We start from the raw sequence: 23,914 nt of genomic DNA, 5'->3' as shown, positions 1-23,914 counted from the left end.
ATCTCTAATAAAACCAACATGAAAGTCATATTGGTGATGTTTGTAAAACTAAATAAAATAAATGTGGTTCAGCATGTCACAAATCATTGTTCTAGGGCAGGGGTTAGCAGAGCTTTCTAAAAGAGAAGCTGAAATGACCCAGCTGGGGTCAGAGGAAGGTGGGCCCGGTCCCCTGTACTGAATCTGCCTGCTGCATGGCTGCAGTATCGTGTGGGCACAACCTCTACTGCCATTGCCCATGCCACCTGACTACTGCCACCTGACTATGGTGCAATATGGGCAAACCTCCCTCTCCACTGGAATCTCAGGTGCCTGACAGTGGTATGGTACAGGGAGAACTCCCCAGAGCCCCTCACAATCAAATGCTGTGAAAGCCATGGCTCTGCTGGCTTGATCCAAAGGCTCCAGAGACCAGATTTGGCTCTGGCCGTATCTTGCCAACCTCTGTTTTAAGACAGGAGTGGCCAACCTGTTGCACCTGTGCCACAAGTAACAGAGACAGCCTCTGTATATAGCATGGGACAGACCAGTGACAGGACAGTCAGCATAGTGACAAACAGGGCAGAAGCAGCAGATGAGGCAGGAAGCAGAAAGCAGAGCAGCAAATTGGGCAGGGGAAGGGGATCGGCTTGGCACTTGGTATGAGGTTAACTTGTGGCACACCTGCCAAAAAGATTGATCCTCACTGCTCTAGGGCAGTGCAGGATATATAGAAATTAAAAAGTCAGTCTTCAGTTTTAAATTTAATTTTTATGTTAATGGGAATCTTTTCATTTCCTGAGTCTATTTTCATCTTTACTGTAATTATGAAAAGATGGAAGTCTAATACTATTATGTGAAACCTTAATTCAATTCCTGTTCATGTGGTCTAACAGAAAATTGAGCTGTTTGTTACAACAGGAAAATTTGATAGCATATTACTGATAACAGAGTATTGGTAGTCACAATGAGCGTGTGTAGTTGAAATGGGGGCCCTAAATTGAAATGGTGGGTTTTAAAGAACACCACTTCAATTTAGGGATGATTCAATCCCTGTGTCGTGCGCACCCCCCGCTGACTTACCTGCCTCTCCAGCGGGGAGGGGAGGGCGAGCTGCCAGTGGGCAGAGCGGTCCCTGGGCTGTGGGGAATGGGGTACCTGGTGCTTCCCTCTGCAGCAGTCCCCCCACCCCCAGGCAGCACCCGCCCATAGGCACCCGGCTCAGGCAGTCCTGGGGGACACCACCGCCATGGAGGGAAGCACCGGGCCCCCACGCAGCTCAGGCAGGCAGGCAGGCAGGCAGGCTCCAGGGGGGAAAAAAAAGATCAGGCTCACTGTTTTTCTTGGGTGGAGCCTGCTTTCCCAGGATGCTGCCAGGCTGCCTGCAGGGCTTCCTGCATAGCTGCCGAGCTGCACGGAGCCCGGTGCTTCGCTCCACAGCTGTAGGGGCAGCAAGCTAAAACTCCTTGAACTCCTCGAAGGAGTTTTAGTTTGCAGCATCCCAAGTCATCTAAGGTGCGTTATGCCACCGAATTTCCTACAGTGCCTGGAAATAATGTGCAATACACCACCAAGGCACGCAAATACGGACACCATTAAAGTGGTGCAAAAGCATTTAGCCCACTTTAAGTGTCGTGGCCACATGCCTCTCGTTTCATCTACACACGGCCAATATCTTTGTCAATGATTTATTTATTAGATTAAACAAAAGACAACAGGCTATGGGTAAGCATAGTCAATCATTAAAGTAATGATATGTAAGCAGACCATACTTTGGACTCCAGAAAGGCAGAAAAAGCACTTCAGAAAATCAGTCTTATTTGAAAATGTTTGCACTGGACCTTAAAGGAAGGCAAAGGGACCCTTTTTAGACAGCATCAGAGAATTTGTTTCATTTTCCTGGGATTTGGTATGTGAAATTGTTTGGATTTCAGGAAAAATTTGTAGCAAATTATATTAGCATCATAGTATGTTATCTGAGCAGCTTCTTACAAAAAATAGAGGATAATTGTGAAGGTTAAAGCTCCATGGCATTTTATCTGTCACTGGCCTCTAGAACACTCCCTTGCTAGAGTGCATTTTTGGCTGATGGGATGTGTAATAGTGATTCTTTCCATATGCTTTCTCAGCCTCTTCCAGAATTGGGTGATGTAATTAGAGACCCCCCAACATGTAAAAATAAGATTTTAGTCAGATTTTATATTTTGGACAAAAAAAAATAAAAAGCTTGCCTTACAGATAGAAACACCAATGTCCTGCAAAATGACAAATTCTGCATCCTTGTTACACTGAGAGATTTTGCAGGCAGTGTGCTAGAGTTTAATATTATTTGCACGGTCCATGGACCATTTTAATATAAATATTTTGCCAGCATATAACAAGGAGAATGTGAAATAAATCCTCCTTCATGGGCTTGTTATATTAAAAAATATAGTTTCCAAAAAACTATACTTTCCCAAAAAATAGAAGTGAATGAAGCAGTGATTTACAGGGGACTTTGGCATAACAGCCTTGATTCTTCCTCATTAACTAGAAGCCTTCTGTTATTTTTTGCTTGTTAAAACTTGTGGAGCTCACAATATCACATCTAGCAGTGTATTTCTACTGTTCAGTGCACCATACCTTTAAAGTTTTATGTTGGTCTCTGAAAGCTGGAACATCTGTTGGAGTAATGAGAATCTGCCATCATCTACCTTCAAATAATGATCAATAGGGATTTATAAGACTGTGTCATGGAAACTTCTGTAAGAGAGGCATGAAGGATACAGAGTTAATTTGACTTATCTGTGCCTTCATAAAAATAAAGAAAAATAAAGAGACAGAATATGAAAACTGTAACAAAACTATATATCATTTGAAAATTAAATTTGAGTGTATAACTATTCAATGTTACAGGGGTATAGGTTGTAGCCATGTTAATCTAAGGACATAGGCAGACAAGGTTCTTTGGGTGAATTTGATATCTTTTATGAGACCAGCTAAATAGTTGGAGAACAATTTTTAAGCAAGCTTTTGGGTTCAAAAACCCTTTGTCAGGCTAAGGAAATTTCAACAGTTGGTGTGTGCTCTTCCTGGATGGAATGAAAAGTAAAAAAGCCAGAGGCTGTGCTGGTATGCATACAAGACAGGCAGTCAGTGAAAATGTAGATTGAGGAGTCAATGGGTGAAAGACAGGCTGGGTGTTGGGGAGAGGAGGGGGATGAATAGTGGAGAAGTACCTGGAAAGTCAGCTGTCAGGCAGGTTATAATGTGTCATAAATCCAATGTCTATATTTAGTCCATGATTTTTAGTATCCAGGAGGTTGATGAAGTGGAGTTCATAGGCTCATCTCTGGGAAGTGTTTTGAGGATCAGGACTGAGAGACTGGGGGAGAGAGTGGTTTTCTTGTGAGAAATGTGCTCCCACAGGTAATTAGGTATTCCTGTCTTTGATAGATTTCCGGTGTGCGTTCATTCTGGTGTGCAGTTGTTGTTTGGTCTCACCTACGTATTTTCCATCAGGGCATTTGGTGCATTGGATGAGATATATTACATTTCTGGAGGTGCAGCTGTAAGATCCAGGAATGTTGATGGCTCTGTTGTGGGGTACAGTGATTATGGGGGTGGTGGAGATGTGTTGGCAGGTTTTGCATTTCATGCCATTGACTCCTCAATCTACATTTTCACCAACTGCCTGGATTATATGCATACCAGCACAGCCTCTGGCTTTTTTACTTTTCGGTCCATCCAGGAAGAGCACACATCAACTGCTGAAACTTCCTTAGCCTGACAAAGGGTTTTTGAAACCAAAAGCTTGCTTAAAAATTGTTTTCCAACTATTTAGTTGGTCTAATAAAAGATATCAGATACACCCAAGGAACCTTGTCTAACTATTCAATAGCTATTGTTACCAGTAGCTAACATAAGTGCCAATGATTTCTTTATATCTTTTTGTTAAATACAATTAAGCCTTGATTTTGTGGCTCTGCCGTAAGTACAGTGAGCTCATTTTGTGGAATGTCTGGTATAAACATTTGCTACACAGTATTAGAAAGTCTGTTGAAATAGTAAAATAATATAAAATAATTGCTGTTTCTGTTTGGCACCACCTTTTGTTATAGCACACTAGACTACCAAAATGAGCTTTTCAACAGACCCATAGGTTTGGAAAGGACCTCAAGTCACCTCTTCTAGCTCTGTGCAAGATCCACGATGCACTATTCCTAAACTGTCCCAGCCATTACAAAAGCAGAAGGTGCATGATTAAATAGAACAGTCAATCCCAAAGAATCATTTTTCTAATAAAAGACAATTATGAAATCTGACTACATGGATATACAGGCCATCTCCAGACGAGCACGGCCGTGCAGTATGTGATGTCGCAAACACATCTGTGGTGCCACATACCACACTTCTAGATGTTCTCTGCACTCAAGGGCATGCTGCCCGTGCATGCTCTGCTCCACTTTTTTCCACAGGTTTTTTTCACCCCTGGATATCCAGGGATCAAAAAAAAACTGGAAAAAAAGAGTGGAACAGCGCACATACAGGCAGTGTGCACCACTCAAAAGTGGAGCCAGGCAGCCCAGAGCTGTGAAGCAGCTGCCAGCCATGGTTCCAAACAGCAGAATCACTGCCCAGCGCGCATGGCAAAGATATTCCCCGGGGAACCAAACATCCATGCTCATCTGGACGTGGCCATATAAAGGCAGTGGCATGAAAGAGGTTTTAGAGACAATGGTCTGAAGAGGACAGACCTATGGGGAAAAACAAGAGAATACTGGCAGAACCTAGTGGTACCAAAAAAGGAATGGGTAGAGTTGGTCCCCAGAACATTATGACCAAACTTTCTCACATTCTTATGACAGGCTCTTAGACCTTAGAAAACTGTTTTTTTCTGGGTTTTGTTTGTTTGTTTGCTATTTTAGCCCATTACATGTACTCAGCATGGCTTTTTTTGCCTCCTTTCTTGTTTCAAACTGGGTTGAAATGAACAAAGCTGTTAGAACTTCCTTCCTTTTGTTGTGAAGCAACATCTACCAATAGGACGTCTGGGTATGGCTTGTGACTGCTGCAACAGAACCAGGAAAAGATGTGTGAGCACAGCTTTTTCTCTCTTACTCCCATAGAAATGGTCACATTCAACTTTTGAAATTTTTTTTTTCAGAACCATTCCCTGCAATCTGCCAAGCACTAGGGGTGTGTAGGTAATTGATCAACTGGTGTAACAAAAAACACCCCCCTCCCCCCCCACCCCCACCCCCAAAAAAAACAGGAGAAAAATATTTATTGGTTTGGACCAAACAAAAGTTAAAGCTTTTCTGTATTTGTCACTGGAGAAAATGAAATATTTCATTTCTTTTCATACCAAACTAGATGTGCCATTTGACTGGATATAAAATATTTTGTTGCCAGGATCTTGTAAGATTAAGAGCTGGATTACCATAATGCAGCCAGAAATAACTGTGTCCTTTTATTCAAAATTCCAGTGTACAGGGCACTTGCTCAGCAGGTAATAGACCCCTGTTCAGTTATCTCCTTTGCCTATCAGATTTGAACTTATATCTTCCACCTCCTAGAAGAACACTCTATCCACCAGACACTGGGGGTACCTATACCCATGCATTGAGGCTGCTCCAATGCACTGTAATTAATTAATTGAGTCTGCTGGAGCGTGGTAATTACCATGCTCTAGCAGGCTTCAGTGTCACACGTATCAGCATCCCTGCGCTAAAAAATGGTGGTGGGGATGCTTTAACTATAGCTCATTCAATGAGCTTTAGTTAAAGCGCGCCTGCTGCCATTTTTCAGCATGAGGACGCTAGTAAACGTGACATTTTGGGTGCTTTAATTAGGGTGGCTCTCAGATAATTAAAAGCACCCCCTGCCTCCTAGAGCATATGTACAAATGCCCTGGGGTACTGCAGGAAGGCTGGGTCTCAGTTTGTCTGTTGATACTGTTCCACTTTGCATGAAATAATTATATATCTGCTGTCCATTGGCAAAGAGGATACAGCCCAACTGAAGGTCCTAACCATGAGGTTAGTCATCAGATCAAGAAATGATGTGTGTAACCAAAACAGGGGCCCTAAATTGAAGCGGCAGGTTTTAAAAAACACCACTTCAATTTAGGACTACTTAAACCCCCATGTCGTGCACACACCCCGCTGACTTACCTGCCTCTCCAGCAGTGGGGAGGGGAGGGGGAGCTTCTGGCAGGCAGAGTGGTGCCGGGGCTGCAGGGGAGCTGGTGCTTCCCTCCGCAGCAGCGGCAGCCCCGCTCCCAGGTGGCACCCGCCCACAGGCACCTGACTTCGGCGGTCCCAGAGGGCACTGCAGTTGTGGAGGGAAGCACCGGGCCCCCACGCAGCTCAGGCAGGCAGGCAGGCTTCGGGAGGGGTGGAAAAAAGATCAGGCTCACCACATTTCCTGGGTGGAGCCTGCTTTTGCAGACTGCTGCCAGGCTGCCTACAGGGCTTCCTGCAGAGCTGTGGAGCTACACGGAGCCCGGTGCTTTGCTCCATGGCTGTGGAGGCAGCAAACTAAAACTCCTCGAAGGAGTTTTAGTTTGCTGTGCCCCAAGTCATTTCAGGTGCATTACAGCACTGAATTTCCTACAGAGGCTGGAATGAATGCGCAATACGCTGCCAAGGCATGCAGACACCAACACCATTAAAGCAGTGCAAAAACATTTAGCCCACTTTAAAATGTCAGGCACACATGCCTCTTGTTTCATCTACACATAGCCATATTTTCTTGGTCTCCCCATGGTTGTTAAAGATCTCAAGGAACTTTTTACAAAAGGAAAAGTGTTAGCCACAGCCTGCAACCATAATTTTAATTGGCCTTACCTATCTTAAACCCTTTTATCTTCATTTCCTGTGCAAAACTTCTCCTCCCTGTCCTTCTTTGCCCTAATAGAATCCCAATAAATCAAATTGGATGGCACAGGGTGTTAAATACAAATCAAATGCTATTTTACCTCCTGCCAAAATAGCATTTAAAAAACAATACTGCTTGGATAAGAGGATCAGTGTTCCCTGTTTCCTAAAATTTAGGAATTCAGATTCACCCTTGTTAGGCTCAAGGCATGCCTTAGAAAATGCCAGCTCTTACTTTTCACTTGATTTGATTACAGAGATATAATGAAGTAATTCTTCTGTTGCAAAGACCTCAGAAAGACCACAACAGGTCAGGATGTTTTTGGCTAGGGACAGACATTAAACGTAAACCGGTTTAAGTGATCAGAAACTGGTTTAAACCTGTAATAGAACAGACATTCAATGCACATGTATCAGTTTGAAAATGGCTGAAACTGGTTTGAGATAAATCTGGTTGAACATAGCATGAGATTTAGCTGATTTGGCTAAAACCAGTTTATGCAATGTCTGTCCCAACCCCTTTCTGATTTAAGTTAAACCAGACTCCCCCAGCATCCCAGCATGCTCTCTGGACTGGGTGGGGCTCTCTGCTCCACAGCAGAGCTGGCTCCTCCCCTCTGATCCCTGGCTGGAGCTCAGCAGAGACTGCAGGAGTCTGCCTGGCTTCCTCCTGCTCCCCCACTCCCCTCTGCCTTACACAGATGCCTCTCAACATTAGCTAGCACAGGGGATGTCAAACGGGGGTATGCGTACCCCTGGGGGAACTAGGGAAGGTCCTAGGGTATATGCACAGGTGGGGATGGAGCGCCGCCACCCAGCACACCATGACGCCACCTCCTAGGAGCAGGGCTGGGGTGGGGCACGAGGGCAGTGGCACCCTTTTGTGGGCTGTACAGGTGCCGCCCAGCTGGTTAGACATGGGCGGGGTAGGGAGGAGTTTGCACACGAAGGTGGCTGCTGCCGCCATGCACCACCCCATGCTGCCGTTGCTCTGTATCCAATAGTGTGCCACCCTCCTCCCACCCGCTTCCCCCCGCTCCACATCTGGCTGCTGGGAGTATACTTATAAAAAAAAGGTTGAAAACCCTGAGCTAGCAGACCACATGCTGGCTATGGCTATGGCTCTGCTGTGGCAGACAGGAGAAAGGCAGAATCAACAGGTAGCTGGTAAATGTCCCTCTGTTGTTTTCTTAATGGGCAGATAAACACTGAGTAGGGATGATAAACACTGTGTTATCAATTCCCTGCTGGGCAGGTTAGAAGAGGGGGAACCTCTCCCTAATCAGAGCGTTCTGCCAGGGCCTGACCACACCCTCCTCAGTTCAGCACTGTGGAAGGGAAGGGAGGACTGCTTTAGTACCCCCCAGCTTCTAGCCTAAGCTACTGCAGGCATGTGTGTGCCTGCATTTCTGGGATGTCTGTGCAGTTACAAACTGACTCAGCCTATCCAGGTTAGACTGTGCTGCAAAGACTGAATCAATTCAGCTTTTGACACTATGGATTCCTATTTGAAATCTCTGGATCACATCATTTTCTTTAGAAATGGCACACAAGGAAGAGATACATATAACCTCACATCCAGCCACCCTTGACTTCTCAACCTGAGTGACTAAGTAACCATTTACAGCTGGATCAGCAGGGGTGGTGGTGGGGAGTGGGGGGTTAACCTTTTAACACAAAGCCAGGAAAGATTTTTAAGTCATTTCTATGGAATCATAGCAAAGTTTGACTGCTCTTTTACCCAAATTTAGTTATGCTGATCATGTAGTATACCCTTAAAGGACAGTGAAGATGATGAAGCATTAAGATGAGAACTTCAACAAGAGCAATCCTGGCAAAAAATATTGCTCCTAAATTTGGTCAATAAATGAAATGCCTCTGATAATTCCCTTCTATTTACATGGATTCTAATGTAGTTTGAATACTTATCTTGCATTATCATAATTTTTCAAATTTTAGTATAATGGTAATAATTCTTTCATGTATTACTTTTGTTGTTATTTCCGGGTGGTGGAGGGAAGGGATGCAAATCCATTCTCCTTTTTTTGGAAATAATAAAATGAGAGAGTGGTGCAGTGACAATAGGTTCTAAGAGGTGCCTACTTACTTTTGAAATTTCTACACTAAGTCACCTTCCAAGCAAAAACTGTAAACTGCTATATGCAGGCAAATATTTAGTTTATTGCTAAGATTAGATTCATCTTGCTTGCTGTTACTTTTTATTCTTGGCAACATTCAAGAACTGCTGTTTTCCAGTGCACCTCTCAGGGATATTTTAAATATATAAATGCTTCTAACATTTCTTCTTTAACAGTTTAGTGTAAAAGGGTGGATTGCCAGCCCTGGAAACTACAGTCTGTTTCTCCATGGAATAGCTGTAATGCAGGCCAGCAGTTACAATTTTTCCTACACATCACCACAAGTGTGTTCATCAAGTCTGACCTGTGGGAATCCGCTCAGGATAAAAACATAGCTCAGTTTCCAGAACTATTGAGCAGGTGACCTTTGATCTCTGTTCTGTGACTTACAGCAAAGTGTCCAGTTGTTGTGATAGGGATATTTGACCATTAAGAACTGGTTTCATTTGTATAGATCACTACTACACATCTGATGGAACAGAGCTTTTATATAATATGTACTACACTGTTGGGTATCCACTGACTTTAGAACTGTTAGAATTTCAACCCTGTAGTAGGAGGTTGGTGGGTGTTTGTGGCCAAAAAATAGGAAGAGTAATTATTATGATTTGTAAAAGAAAAAGTCCTGACATTCAATATTTCTTAAATTACTAAGAGCTCTTGGAAATGTTCTGAAAAGCCAAAGATTTACATTTGTAATAACATTCAATAAGTAGTTTAAAGCTAGCAAATAGTATCACAGTTCCATATACTAGATGTATATGGAACCAAATTTGTGAAACTTTACAGATAAGAACTGGGGCAATTCCTTTAAGATGAGTGAGCACCTTGGCTCCAGTCCAGCAAGGCATTTACACATGTGCTTAACTTGACTTAAGCATGTACTTACCATGTTTACTCAAATACAAGATGAGGCTCTCCCTCCAATCAGCATGAGGGAAAAAAAAACCCTAGTCTTACTCCGCATAAAGGAATCTTCATTAAGTAAAATGTTTTATCAGTTTTATGGGTACCCATAGTAGTTTTCCTATGTGCAAATTACCATAGGTATGTTTATTTCAAGATCAGTGTATTCACATTTATCCCTCACTTCCATGTGCTCAGGGACAGCAGGGTCTAACAGTAAGGGAGGAAAAGTTGGGGAAGGCAGAGAGCAAGGAGGCCACTTAACTCCCCCTGACCCAATTTACTTTCCATGCTGTTGCAGTGGGAGGGGGACAAATTCAAGATAAACCCCCAATAATTAGTTTCTATACCTGGAAAACTATAACAAATTTATAAATTCTCCATATATAGAATCTAATTATTGGGAGGTCCTCTTATATTTGAGTAAATATGGTAATCGTTTTGTATCAGAGATAACACACTCTATCTTGACCTTACATTTTATTTATGAATTCTCATGTCTGCATGACCCCTTTGCAGACACCTGGCCTAGTTTATTAGCAAGTTAGCTACAGTGGTATTTAATGAAAAGATCCCAAATCACAAATTTGTCACATAATTAATGGCTTTCTTGAGAGCATCATCTTTTGATGCCTGCAAGTGCCACCTGGCTTCTGATAATAGGATCAACAAAAGTCCCAATTGCACCTTTGTTATTGATTATTTTTCCCTGCAGCTCTGTATATGTAGTATATGGTGGCATTTTCCTTCATGCTGGTATTGTGCTGAAACATTTCAGAGCTTGTGATATAATTTCCAAGGTGAATATGCATTGCACCTCTTGACATACCACGTCCATGGAATAGCAGTAAAACAAGGGATTAAAATAGCCATTCTCAACCAGGGTGATGTGAAGTTGCTTTTAATGTGCTATGGCACTCGTCCCCTGTGGCTACTGGCTCCTCCACCTGCTGGATACCTTGTCTCCACCCTCCCTCCCCATACACCTAGCTGCTCTTCTGAGAGTTCCTGCTTCTGCCCATGCTCCACATATGCTCCTGCACTGACTGCCCTTGTGCACTGAACTGCGTTCTCTGCTGAGGATGAGTGGGGTCATGAAGCCTCTTTTTTCACCCTGGCTTATTCCCCAGCTGTTAGTATGCTCTGAGGGGCTTTGGGACCAGGTGGTTCTGTTCACCAGAGTGCAGTTCCCCAAAGGAGCAGCCACAGTGGTGGGGACTGTGCTTACCCCCTCAGGTACAGGAGCAGGGAGGGTACAGACAGTGGTAAGAACAGGGCATGGCAGGGTGCACGTCTACTGCCCTCAGCTGGCTGCAGCTTCTGTCTCCATCAGCCAGTCATACCTTTCCACCTGTTGTATGGGCAGTTTCTTCCTTCGGGTGTCTAGTAACCCACCCTCAAGCTGCCCCACATGCCAGCACCTGCTGGCACAAAACACTGTGCACCCTCCCCCTATGCTCTCAGAGGTGCTCTGCCACCTCATTAATCCTTTTAAGGTTGCCACAGGGTGCAAGAAGGTAAGCACTGTAAGAAACAAACTAGCTTTTGAAATGGGGTGCCCCTAAATTCAGAAAAGTTATGAAGGGAACTCCTTGAATCTAAAAAGGTTAAAAACCACTGGGTTAAAGAGTATGGAGATAACAAGGGGTGCATCTTCAAGAGACATTTACTGTAGAGTTGTCTAATTAGCTCCACAGTAAAGTCTCAGCATCTACACATGTGGCCTTATTAAGCTGCAGTAAACTAATAAATGCTGGCATAGCTTAGTACTTGTAAACACAAGTACTATCTGGTGTTTTTTAGCAGGCTGCAACACACATCTAGACACTGGCAAGGCTGGCTGGGGCATGAGGATGATTCAGTATGGAGACTGCCTGCCAGCTAGCCCCATGCTTGTAGCACCCTCATGCCCTCGAAGCAGTGGGGGTGGGGGCAAAGCTTCAGCTGGGCAGAAGCATGGAGAGCAGCACAGAGCCTGTGCCCAGGGGGGTGGCAGGAGCGCAGAGCTTGGCTGGGTAGGGTGTAGATGTGAGATAAGCTGAGAGGGTGTGGGGACCCCCTCACACTCCTTCCTGGCATGCAGCACCTGAACGGTGGGGGGGGTGGGGGGTGTGCTCAGGGTGCTAGTGCCCGGCACTGGTGCCTGGCAGGGCACGGCTCTGCCCTGCACTGTACAAGCGGGGAGGAGTGCAGCCTGCCTGTCCCATCTCTATTGTATGGGCTCTGTGCCATGCACCTGCAGCTCCTGCACTCGCATCAGGGGAAGCCCTGCACTGGAGCCAGCTGCCTTCCCTGCCCTCTGCCACACAGGTCCCCGGATTCCACTAGGAGTGGAGGGAGCCCCACCCTCTGCTTCCCTGTGGAGTCCAACACGGGGCTTCCCTCAGTCTGAAATTGGGAGCTGCAGGCAGGCCAGGTGGAGCCCCCACAATAGAGGTGGCCGGGCGGACTGAACTCCTCCGCCCCATGCACAGCACTGGTCAGAGCCACACCCCACCAGGCGCCAGCTCCTGCACTGGGCACGAGCACCCTGAAACCCATCCCCCCCACCTGCTGCTGCTGCCAGCAGCAGGGGCTGCATGCCATGTGGGGGGAGTGCGGGGAGGTTCCCACATCCTCCCTCACACCCCACAAACCTCACACACCCATACCCTCCCCCACAACCCTCACCAACATATACATAACCCAACATACTTTATGCCCCCCCACACACAGCCACACCCCCTCAAACCTCCCACACACACATGGCCCCACACCCCACCATACACACACATGCCCCACCATACACACACACACACACACACCCTGCCATACACACACACCCTGCCATACACACACACACAATATACAAGAGTAAGACTATTTTTGAGTTATTATGCAATCACCTGTATATAGACTATACAAACACAACTCATGACAAAAATATTTTTTGTAATAAAATTAAAATATGTTATAGTAGGTGTTTGACTTTTAGTGTATGATTTGTCCTTTTTTTTGGTTCTAAGATGGCAACCCTCTTCCCCCCAAAAGGAGTATGGGGCTGGGGGGCAGCAAGGGGATGGACTTTCAGTGGAAAAGGTTAGGGGCTAGGGGGTGGGACTTCTGGTCCCAGTATGGTGACTAGGGGGCGGGGATACTGTCAAGGGGCAGGGTGACCCATGCGGACCTCAGCAGTTCACCAAAACTCATTAAGTGGCCCTCCAGCCAAAATAATTGCTTGCCCCTGTACTTATTGCATGTGTAGATGCACCCAAGCAGCATTTTGCTAGGGTTTAAAGTATAAGCTACTTATGCCCTCTAGAATTATGTGAAATGGGCATCATCACCCTTGATAGGGTACCTCTTTTCTCCTGTTTTTAGGCTTGACTACTTTCAGAGTGGTGCTGACTTCTTAAAAATCTGTCTATATAACCCGCCCCTCCCCACAAAAAGTTAGACACAAAAGCACTTCTTAGTGAGCTAATCATGAGTCCTGCTCTCCAGACAAATCGTGATGAATGTTTCTCACCTGCTCTGGTTGTGCATACCTCCTACATTGTTGGGAATACATTTCTCTCTTGAAGCATTTCTTTGGCTGTTGGATGTTTCATTGGAGTTGGAAGGCTGCAGCTGCAATTTACAAAATTGAACACCTGGCTGACAGATGTTTGACATTTCAATTTTGCTTTATATGATTCACACATTTTTGAGGTTTCATGGGCATCTAGACAGGTTTGAAATCCCCTATGCTGTTTTTCCATTGTATTGCAAATATAGACATAGTGTGTTAGGTTCCTAGTGGGTGTAAATTAGCTATTATTAATTCAGTTATTGGTGGTATCCTGATATACACCATCTAAACATCCTGCTTTAAATATAAATTCAATTCTAAGCATAAACATTGGCTCAAATGGAATATTAAGTAAATCTGTGAGTGTTCACATTTGAACTTCTTTAAATCCTTATCTTTGATTTGATACATTATGTTGGAGACAAGCCATTGATCCATTATTTTGTTGGGCAGGTTACTCCTTTGTATGCAGAATGATTTAGTTTAAGCAAGGAAAAGTACTATTCTGGTTCTAAATTTTGTGTCACATAGGTACCTACATGTGGTAGTGTTGCCTAATTTGTGTCAAAAGTCAGTCAGTTAAATGCACTGATAATTGAGCAAATCTAACCTTTCCTGTATAGGTTAAATCCCTTATTTATTTTAAAATGTCTTCTAGTAATCCACCTCCATGCAGATTTTAATATTTGAATTACATTTTACATTGAATCAAAAAAATAAAATTACCAAAGTAGAACTTACATACAATGAAAGCTAAAATTTACTATTACTTTTTTATGAAAGATCCCCATATTGTTTAAAAGGACTCTGTTAGCCCAGTTGTAATGTGTTTGTGATAATCCTGCCACATAGTGAAATTGATCTTTGATTTAAGTCTAAAATTATCTCATTGTACTTTACTGTGGTATACAGTTTGTATAAGTCTAAAATTATCTCATTGTACTTTACTGAGGCATACAGTTTGTCCCCTGCCATATTTTAGAATGAGACACTTATTAAAGTGGCATCCATCTGCCATTTTAATTCTACCTGAGTATTGAATGTGTAGAGGTTTAGTGAGAACCACAAGAAACATGTTTTAAAAAGGAAGACTCACAAAATGTTTATCCAAGGGTACATTTGTTGGTTGAGGGTTCACAACTTGGATGACAACACTTGCATTCTGCGTAGTTGTGCCCAATGGTAAGTCAGGGAAGAATATATCTGTTTAACCATACCTTTAACTATAAATAAATTGATCTATTAATTAATTAGAGTCTAGTGGTAAATTTTACGAACATTGGGGGTAAAATAGCAAAAATGGCATGATTTATAGAGCTGAGTTATGTTTTACAAATAATGGATTAACCAGAGTTTCCAAGTTTTGTGCCTCTAAGGAGACAGTATAAAAACACCCTGGGTGTGTACAGACTTGTTCAGCAAATTTAGTTAACTTCTCAGTTAATTTATCTGGAAATGTTTGCTGTTGTCAAATGGAAATAATGAGTTTCTAGGGAACATTTGGCTTTAAGGGCTGCAGCGCTTCCACACTAAATGCCTGAACTTCCCCCATAAGAATCTTTTTTGAATCTGGCATTAAGTCCTCATTGGTATGTTTAGAGTTTGATTTGGGAGAAAATGACATAGAAGTGTTGAGTGAGAGACACTATAGAGAACAGAATTTGAATACACAGATCTAGAAAAGGCTGATAGTACAATTGATCAGCTTTTCTTCAATGCCCTAAAGATTAGCAGCTCCATCAAATGTATATTGATCTATCTTTATTGGTTTTGTTCCTTGACAACAGCCCTGTCCCCAAACAATAGTAAGAACAAAAGTATATATGAAAAATGGTTGCAAAAAATGCAAAAAGAAAAAATCCAGTCCAAAGAAGAAAGTCTTCAAATATTTGTTTACTTCAGAATTTGTTTGAGAAAAGCCTTATTTATTAAAAAATAATATACTTGGAAATGAACTCCTAGGGTAGGACTGTAATATCACTAAGCAGAAGATAGAACTGAAGCCTAAAGGAAGTGGGTATGTTGCATTAGATACTGAATGTTCAGTGAAGGGGAGAGAGGTGACCCAATGACCACTTGAGCAGTTTAAAGTTACCAAACCAAACAATCTGTATGCCCTTAGGTAAATGTCAGGCCATGCTTTGTTTTGACTGAATTCTTCAGTCATTGACACAGTGAAATGTATTGACATTTAAAAACAAAAGTTACATCAAAAAAGTCCTTTTTCCCCCTTAGTAATTGCAGTTTGATATGGCTTGCAGTTTGATATAAAACCTCATTGTGTGCCTTTGAGTCAGCAGAGTCAGCAACGCAACATTTCTAAATTGTTCATTGGCACATTTTGAATATATATACATACTAAACAGCGTAGATTCTTTTTAATCATGTTCCATCAAGCTTCTAGTATCTCTGTTTACTATTTATAAAAATCTAAGGTGAATTTGTGGCTGTATTGAATGGTAAATTTTTCAGTGACTGCAGTGAGACCTTCATTTCATTCTTGTTGTTTTATTTTTTATAAATCAAAACTATGCTGCAAAGTGAATTAACGGAGTTAAAGGAAAAAGAAAACTATGCAGGCAGTGGGTTATCATTTATCATACCAAATATCAATACCTTCCATGTATTCCTTAAAACTCTCTTCACTGGAAAACTAGTATCTGAAATGCACGTGCTTACTGATGCATCTAAAATGCACACAATAATAAAAATGTTCTGTGAATTTTTCCTAGTTTCGATTTATAACTTTGTTAGATTTAGCACCGTAATTTCCCTTGGCAAAGTAGACATTGTCTATGGATGTCTAAATAGGAGCATTTTCAATCGTTTTAAAGCTGTTGATTTGCTTTCGTATCATTTGATCAAATTCTTCTAACTCCCATTCATGGCTAATTGATGGCATATGTGAAATATGAAGCTCACATTGCTGCTTCCTATTTATGCTTCTTCTGAAGATATATTCTGTACTGCAGTACAGAATATACAGGACTTTCATGTAATTATTCAAGCACTTTTTAAAAGCTTAAAATATTGTAAATAGCAAGGTAAATAATTAAGGCAGATAAATACCTTTATTTGAGACAAGTGGTGTGTTTTTAAGGGTGACTGATGTCCATTTTTAGAAGGAACTGAAATGGTTACCAAAAGTTTATTTTATGTATTAAATTCCTTGTACTAGGCACCTAATCTTGGAAATATTGAGTCACATGTGACGTAAAGCATGGTAAAACATCAGTGAAGCTCAACTGACCTCTTTCTTCTTTAACAGGTTAGTGAAGGATGCGCCATGGGATGAAGTTCCTCTTGCTCATTCTTTAGTTGGTTTTGCCACTGCTTATGACTTCTTGTACAATTACCTGAGCAAGAATCAACAGGAGAGATTTCTTGAGGTCATTGCCAATGCCTCAGGATATATGTATGAAACATCATATAGGCGTGGATGGGGTTTCCAATACCTACATAACCATCAGCCTACCAACTGTGTGGCACTGCTGGCAGGAAGCCTGGTTCTGATGAATCAAGGTATGTGCTAAACAATAGAATCATTTTTGTAAAGTGTGCCAGTTCAGTCAGCTAGAAGTTATGAATAAAGTTTCAGGATTTGATCCAAGAATTTGATCTATATTTTATGTGTTAGCACTCAACACCCAAGCAGCCAGGTGTCAAGGTGCATGCACCAGCAAAAGCCCAGCTACTTAAACTTAAACTTTTGTTACTGATTATAAGGCATAGAGTTTATTGAACAAAATAATTTTGATGATGATTTCACAATGAAAGATTGTAAATTTGCTATATTATGCTTGCTCTGGAAATGCCTGACCTCTGGTGTGATAATTAAACACTGTGCTGGCAAGTTAAAGAGATGCAGATTCAAATCCCTCCCTGAGCAAAGGGGCCTTGGATCTTGGTCTTTTGTTTCTGGGGTGAAGACCCTAATCACTGAGCCTAAAACAAGGCCAGCTCACATGGCACTAAGTGCAGGGAACTGAGATTGGGGCAGTGGGCCCAATCCAGCATGCACAGGGTTACGGCTAGGGCACAGGGTCCCAATCTGCATGCATGGGGCTGGGACCAGGGCTGGGGTTAGGTCTAGGGTAGTGACAACCAGTCCAGTGCAGGGCCATGGCCTTGGCCATAGCTGAGATATGGTGGGCAGGACTGGTACCTGATCCAGCAAGTGCTGGATTAGGCTCCCAGACTGGATCCAGCCCTTGATCCACAGAGCCCCACTCATTTGGCCCTTGGGGCCAAAAGCTTGGGCACCACTGATCTAAAACTTGGGAGGGTCATCCTCTGCTTTCAGAATATAACACGCCTTTGGATGTGTGTGTGTGTCCAGAATGGGCACATCCATAGCCATGTGGAATGCCCCAGGAGTCAGTCCTGGGGCCAGTTTTGTTCAGTATCTTCATTAATGAACTGGAAGATGGGATACAGTAGACCCTCAGCAAGTTTGCAGATTACACCAAACTGGGAGTAGTAGATATACTGGAGGGTAGGGCTAGGATTCAAAGAGACTTTGACAAATGGGAGGATTGGACCAAAAGAAATCTCATGAGATTCAATAAGGAGAAGTGCAAAGTCCTGCACTTAGGACAGAACAATCCCATATACCGGTACAGGCTTGGGACCAACTGGTTAAGCAGAAGCTCTGCAGAAAAAAGAGTTGGTTATTACAGTGAACAATAAGCTGAATATGAGCCAACAGTGTGCCCTTATTGTAAAGAAGGCTAATGGCATTAGTAGGAGCCTTGCCAGCAGATCAAGGGAAAGGATTGTTCCCCTCTATCTGGCACTGGTGAAGCCAAATCTGGAGTACTGTGTCCAGTTTTGGGTATCCCACTACAGAAAGGATGTGGACAAATTAGAAAGAGTCCAGCAGAGGGCAGTGAAAATGGTTCAGGGGCTGGGGCACATGACTAATGAAGAGAGGCTGAGGGAACTGGGCTTATTTAGTCTGGAAAAGAGAAGACTGAGGAGGGATTTAATAGTAGCTTTCAACTACCTGAATGGGGGTTCCAAAGCAGATGGAGCTAGACCGTTCTCGGTGGTGCCAGATGACAGAACAAAAACAATGGTCTCAAGTTTCAGCAAGGGAAGTTTAGGTTAGATATAAGAAAAAACTTTCTCACTAGGAGGCAGGGCTGGATTAATGCATAGGCAAACTAGACAAATGCCATTGTCTGGGGCCCTAAGTGAAGAAGGGGCCCAGTTGTGCTTATTTTACATATTATAATTATTAAGTGAAAAAAAGTAAGGGCCCGTGAGTTTGTTTGCCTAGGCCCCACTGAAGAGTTAATCCAGCCCTGTTAGGAGGGTAGTAAAACACTGGAACAGGTTGCCCAAAGAAGTTGTGGAATCTCCATCCCTGGAGGTTTTTAAGACCCAGCTAGGTAAAACGGGCTGGGATGATCTAGTTGGAGATGGTCCTCCCTGCTTGGAGCAGGGATTGGACTAGATGGCCACCTGAGGTCCCTTCCAACCTTAATTTTCTATGATTCAATGATTTGCCTAGCCAATGCATAGTCTACTGCATGTACTGAATCTACACTTGCACACTTACATGTTCATGCTGCAGGGGAAATGGAATTCTTATCCATATGCAAGTGCCAAAAAATGCCACCTACATGGCTAGTAAGCTACCATTTACACACACAAAGGGAAGTAGAATTTCACCTTAAGTAGATTTAGGTGCCTAAGTGCCATTCCATTCAAGTCCTGAGAATCCATTAATTCATGTGCTTTTGTAGCCCACTGTCATCTTATCCTTAAGACTGAGTCAGTAAAAAAGCAGCAAAGAGAAGAAGGACAAACCCACCTTTTACATTAAATACTTTTCAGGGACTTAACCAGGATGCAATAGAATTACACTTAGGTTCCTAAGTCACTGTAAGGGCCTAGTAGGTGGAATGAAATCTGGCATTCAGGGAGTTAATGTATCTTTCAACCTTTTTTCATTTGCGGACCCCTAAAAAATTCCAAATGGAAATGTATACACCTTTGGAAATGCATACCCCTTTGGAAATTTCAAATGGAAGTGCATACCCTTTGAATTTTAAGTGTGGGTACTCTCATACTTTAGTTGATCATACTCATCTTCTGCAGACCCCCTAGACATAGTCTGCAGACCCCCCGAGTTCTACGGACCACAGTTTAAAAATCACTGCCTTAAGTGATTTATGATCTTAATGGCAGAGTTGAGAATTGACCCTGATTCCGGCTGAATTGCAATCTTTGGATACAATAATAACAACCTTTTTCAGAAATATTTGGATAGGTTCTAAACTGCTATGTAATGTGGCATAATGGAAAACTCATAATTAATTCCTTTCTCCATTTAGCTAGAGATGGTATGAGGACTCCTACCTGTACTTCATCATACATTGATGTGTAACAGATTAAAGATTGATGATGTGGCATGGTTGGTAAACTAAATGAAAAAAACATCTACTACCGTATACTTCAAGGCAATAAATACACTGTACTGAATTATGTCACAAAGGATAGTTCACTTTGGTGTAATATGCACAGTGAAAAGTAAGGATAAAAGTTGAAAATGCTCAAGACACGCTAACCACCAAATATTTTTATTGTGGCCATTAAGTCATAATTCATAATAAAACTGGGAGCATTTTATGTCTTAGACTGCCACAGGGAAGTTCATTCAGCAGAAGTTGCCAGTATACCTCTTCTGGGTATCAGTGTGCTAGCTGATTTCATCAGCTGAGCTGAGCTGGAGGATGCTCTGTTGAATGAATGTCTAGAGCCTGCTTCCACAAGAAAATCTATTACTGCCACTCTTAATCTTCCCATATTTGTGCCTGGATATACATTTTGGCTGAAGTGATAAGATGGCTGATCATCTTTCCTTTATAAGAAAACTGTACATATTGGAGATTATTTGAAGAGTTAGTTAATTTAGATCAAGATATAATGGGTGCATCTACACGTGACATTAATGCAACGCAATAAATTATAGACCAATTCAAGCCAGATTCAGCTGCTCCCAGGAGTGGTGTCTACATCTGTGCCTGGGACAGCAGCAATTTGACCTGGGATGGAGCAGCCCCAAGCTAGCAGGGGGGGTCAGTCCCAGGCTCTGGTGATGGCATCAGATGGCAGAGGGGCTGGCTGGGGCACAAGGGTGCAGAACCTGAGGAGCCGTGTAGCTAGCTAGCCATGTGGCTACCTGGTAGGCACCTCCCACACTTTAGCATCCTTGTATCCCACCCAGCCCATGTTACTGTCTACACATGCATTTCAGTGCAGTTACTTACTGCACTGTAAGGTAGTGTACCTATATGTGCACTTTAAGATAGTGTGTCTACACTGGGTGCATCTACACATGCACTTTACTTTGGAGTTGACTAATTAGCTCTGCAGTAAAGCATCATTGTCTATACGCATGTTGGTATTAGGGTGCAGTAAATTAATTAACTCTGCCATAGGATAGTTATCCTATGACGGAGTAATTACATGCACTGAAATGCCCATGTAGACAGTGATGGGCTGACTGGGGTCTGAGGTTGCTAAATTGCAGGGGCTGCCTGCCACCTAGCCCTGCAGTATAGCACCCTTGTGTTCAAGCCAGTCTCTCCACTCCCTGATGCTGGCACCCAGAACCCAGAATTGATCCCCAGGTCCCCTGTCAGCCTGCAACTGCTCCACCCTGGCTCAAACTGCTCCGTTTCCTGGGGCATGTGCAAACACTGTGGCTGGGAGCAGCTCACTTAGATGCAAACTGTGCCAGAGTTTATCACATCGCCTTAATGGCACATGTAGATGCACCCAGTATGCATGAATTTAATCCAGTTGGATTGATTTGGAATAAGGAACTCTTTATGTTGGAATAAACATGCGCCACCTGGGCAATTATTAGGATGGCTATTTCAGAATAACTCTCCTTGTTGGCAAGCCTCTATACCATCCAGTATTCTGAAAGCTTTTGTAGTGTGGAGAATTGTTGGCTACATAATAACATTTACTCTTACTTTAAAAAGTTTAACCTTAAAGCTTTTCTTTGTTATTCATATAAGGCATCCATCAATGTATTTTTACATTACTGAAGCCCTCTAGTGGAGACAGTAAATTTGTTTTTACAGTGCTTTAATTTTAAAGGCAATAAAATTGTTCTGTTATGGAAAGAGATGCTTTTCACCGTGAATATTCAGAATGCTGTTGAGCAGAATAGGGAATATTCTCTTCAAGTACAATGAGTACTTGTTCGATTGTCTTCCCAAGATTAAATTTGAGTGATTATGTTCATGTGTGGTAACACTTCATGTGTGCTCAGTTTTATTCTCACCCTATAATTGCAAGGACACAGCAGATATAGGCCACATATTATGTGTAAGGACACCACACTTGGAGTGCCCATAGTTTAAAGAAACATATTTCAGGCTTATAGCATGCTATAAAGTTTTGACAGCACTATGTGCATCTTTATTTTCCAGGCTATTTGCAGGAAGCATACTTATGGACTAAGCAGGTGCTTGCAATCATGGAGAAGTCTATAGTCCTGCTGCAAGAAGTTACAGATGGATCTCTCTACGAAGGAGTGGCTTATGGCAGCTATACCACCAGATCTCTCTTTCAATACATATTTCTTGTCCAAAGGCACTTTGGCATCAACCACTTTAACCATCCCTGGCTAAAACAGCACTTTGCATTTATGTATAGAACTGTCCTGCCAGGTAAGTAGTTTGGATTGATGAAGAGACATCTCCTAATTTCCAAAGCAATGACAATTTCATTATTATAAAATGTTACTTTAAGTAGATGTGTGTGTGATTCAAACAATGAAGGATTTTGCTTTTTTTTTTACTTTGCTACATTGTACTTTAAAATTACACTATTGTAGTTGACCTTTAGAGTTTGTCAAAAGATTGGGCAAAGATCTGAGCAAAAACAACGACATTATAGAATTGTTTTTACATTTCAGGATTTGAAAGGCTTCAACTTTCTGTTCTTGTGAAAGTGTTCTTATATATTCTTTCTTATATATTCTTAAATTTCATAATTATTATCAGAATATTTAACATTCTTTTTACTTACTGAAACTCATCATATTGGAAAGAAAGGTTTTAGAAATGAAAAAAGTGATAACATTTGCATAAAAATTGATAATATCTTCACAAAAACTGGGAAATATCAAGAACAGTCAACAATTTTTTTTTTTTGCAAAGAGAGTTCAGCAAGCAAAGCATTTTTAATTAAACTGTGTTGCTTATTTGTACCATAACAGGTACAGCAATGCCCAAAGGGCCACACTTAGTCCAAATGAGTGTCAAATATTGGACAGAAAAATATGCATTTTTGTATTTTGGGATGGGTTTTAGGATGTTCTGTGTTTCAGGATGGGTTGCCATAATATAAACTGCTACCTGAGGTTCTAAGTAGAAGGAAAACTACCCCTAGTGGCCCTACTTTCTGAAGAGGGCAAAATATGTTCCTTAGACATGCAAAACACATTTATCTGTGGAAAAACACTGAAATGGAAAATTATAGCAACTAGTGAATGAAACAATAACTTTCTTCTGTGGATCTGGAAAAAAAAATCACATGTCATTTGACTCCTGTGCTGTATCAAATTCCTTTTTCTGTTCCAAGAGCAGATTATCCAGTATAAATACTATGACCATTGAATGTTGTTGCATATTCAGTTTCTTGTTGCCAGAAAAAAGCCAACAACATAATGGATTTTATTAACAGGAGTGTCACTTGCAAATCAAGGGAAGTGATCTTTCTACTCTGTTCTGCTCTGGAGAGGCCTCACCCAGAGTTCTGTGTCCCAATTTTGGGCCCCACACTTCAAGAAATGTGGATGTATAAGAATTAGTCTGGCAGAGAGTAAAAAAAAAAGATTAGGTTCCTGGGAAGCAACTTATGAAAAAAGGCTGAAAGAGAATTCTGAAGAAGAATCTGAAGTACTAGAAGGATGATTATGAAGAGGATAGACTACTCTCTGTTCATACCCATTCATTAATGTGCAGTAGTTAATGCACATTTAGTTTAGTACATCCTTAATGCAGTACTAAACTAAATGTGCAGTAACCACAGATGACCTCTTGAAGTCTCTTTCAGGTCTACTTTCCAATGATTGTATGATTTCATAGATAGAATAATATTGGGAGGCTTCATAGAAAGAGTTTAAAGAGATTTGAATGATCCTGTTTGGAACAGTGTCTAGTAGCAAGACATTCCAAGCATGACATACAGACTCGAAAAAAAGCAAGGTGGGTGCTTTAAGGAGAGCAAAAAAAGATTATACTTGATCTCAGCGTTCAAGAGGCTGAGTGCAAAGCCATAAGAAACAGAGTATTGCACTGAGGAGTGGGAAGCCTGAATTTAATGTGGAAAACTAATAGAAGCTAACAGAGAGATTCAAAAAGAAAATGACTGTTTTGTGTTAGCAGGTGTTTTAGTTGGACAGAGTGGGAAGAAGATAGGAACCTACTAACAGGGGAGGCCATTACAGTAAT

General features: G+C 42.2%; 1 protein-coding gene across 9 annotated transcripts in view; it reads left to right on the top strand.

The window, feature by feature from the left end:
• The window catches only part of LOC102376702 (dermatan-sulfate epimerase), a 350,602-nt gene that overhangs the window by 318,940 nt on the left and 7,748 nt on the right, over positions 1-23,914 (top strand). For 7 of the 9 annotated variants that reach the window (XM_025207040.1, XM_025207039.1, XM_025207041.1 and 4 more), the window contains 2 exons: positions 16,702-16,955; positions 21,887-22,126. In XM_025207040.1, the coding sequence (XP_025062825.1) occupies positions 16,702-16,955; positions 21,887-22,126 (494 nt within the window). Of the gene's footprint in view, positions 1-1,869; positions 1,889-4,744; positions 5,055-16,701; positions 16,956-21,886; positions 22,127-23,914 lie in introns of those variants that run through there. The other 2 variants (XM_025207047.1, XM_025207046.1) reach the window with 2 other exon arrangements.

The sequence above is a fragment of the Alligator sinensis genome, unplaced genomic scaffold (genome assembly GCF_000455745.1).
Source record: "Alligator sinensis unplaced genomic scaffold, ASM45574v1 scaffold38_1, whole genome shotgun sequence".
NCBI lineage: Eukaryota > Metazoa > Chordata > Crocodylia > Alligatoridae > Alligator > Alligator sinensis.
This window is presented reverse-complemented; position numbering and strand designations above follow the sequence as displayed.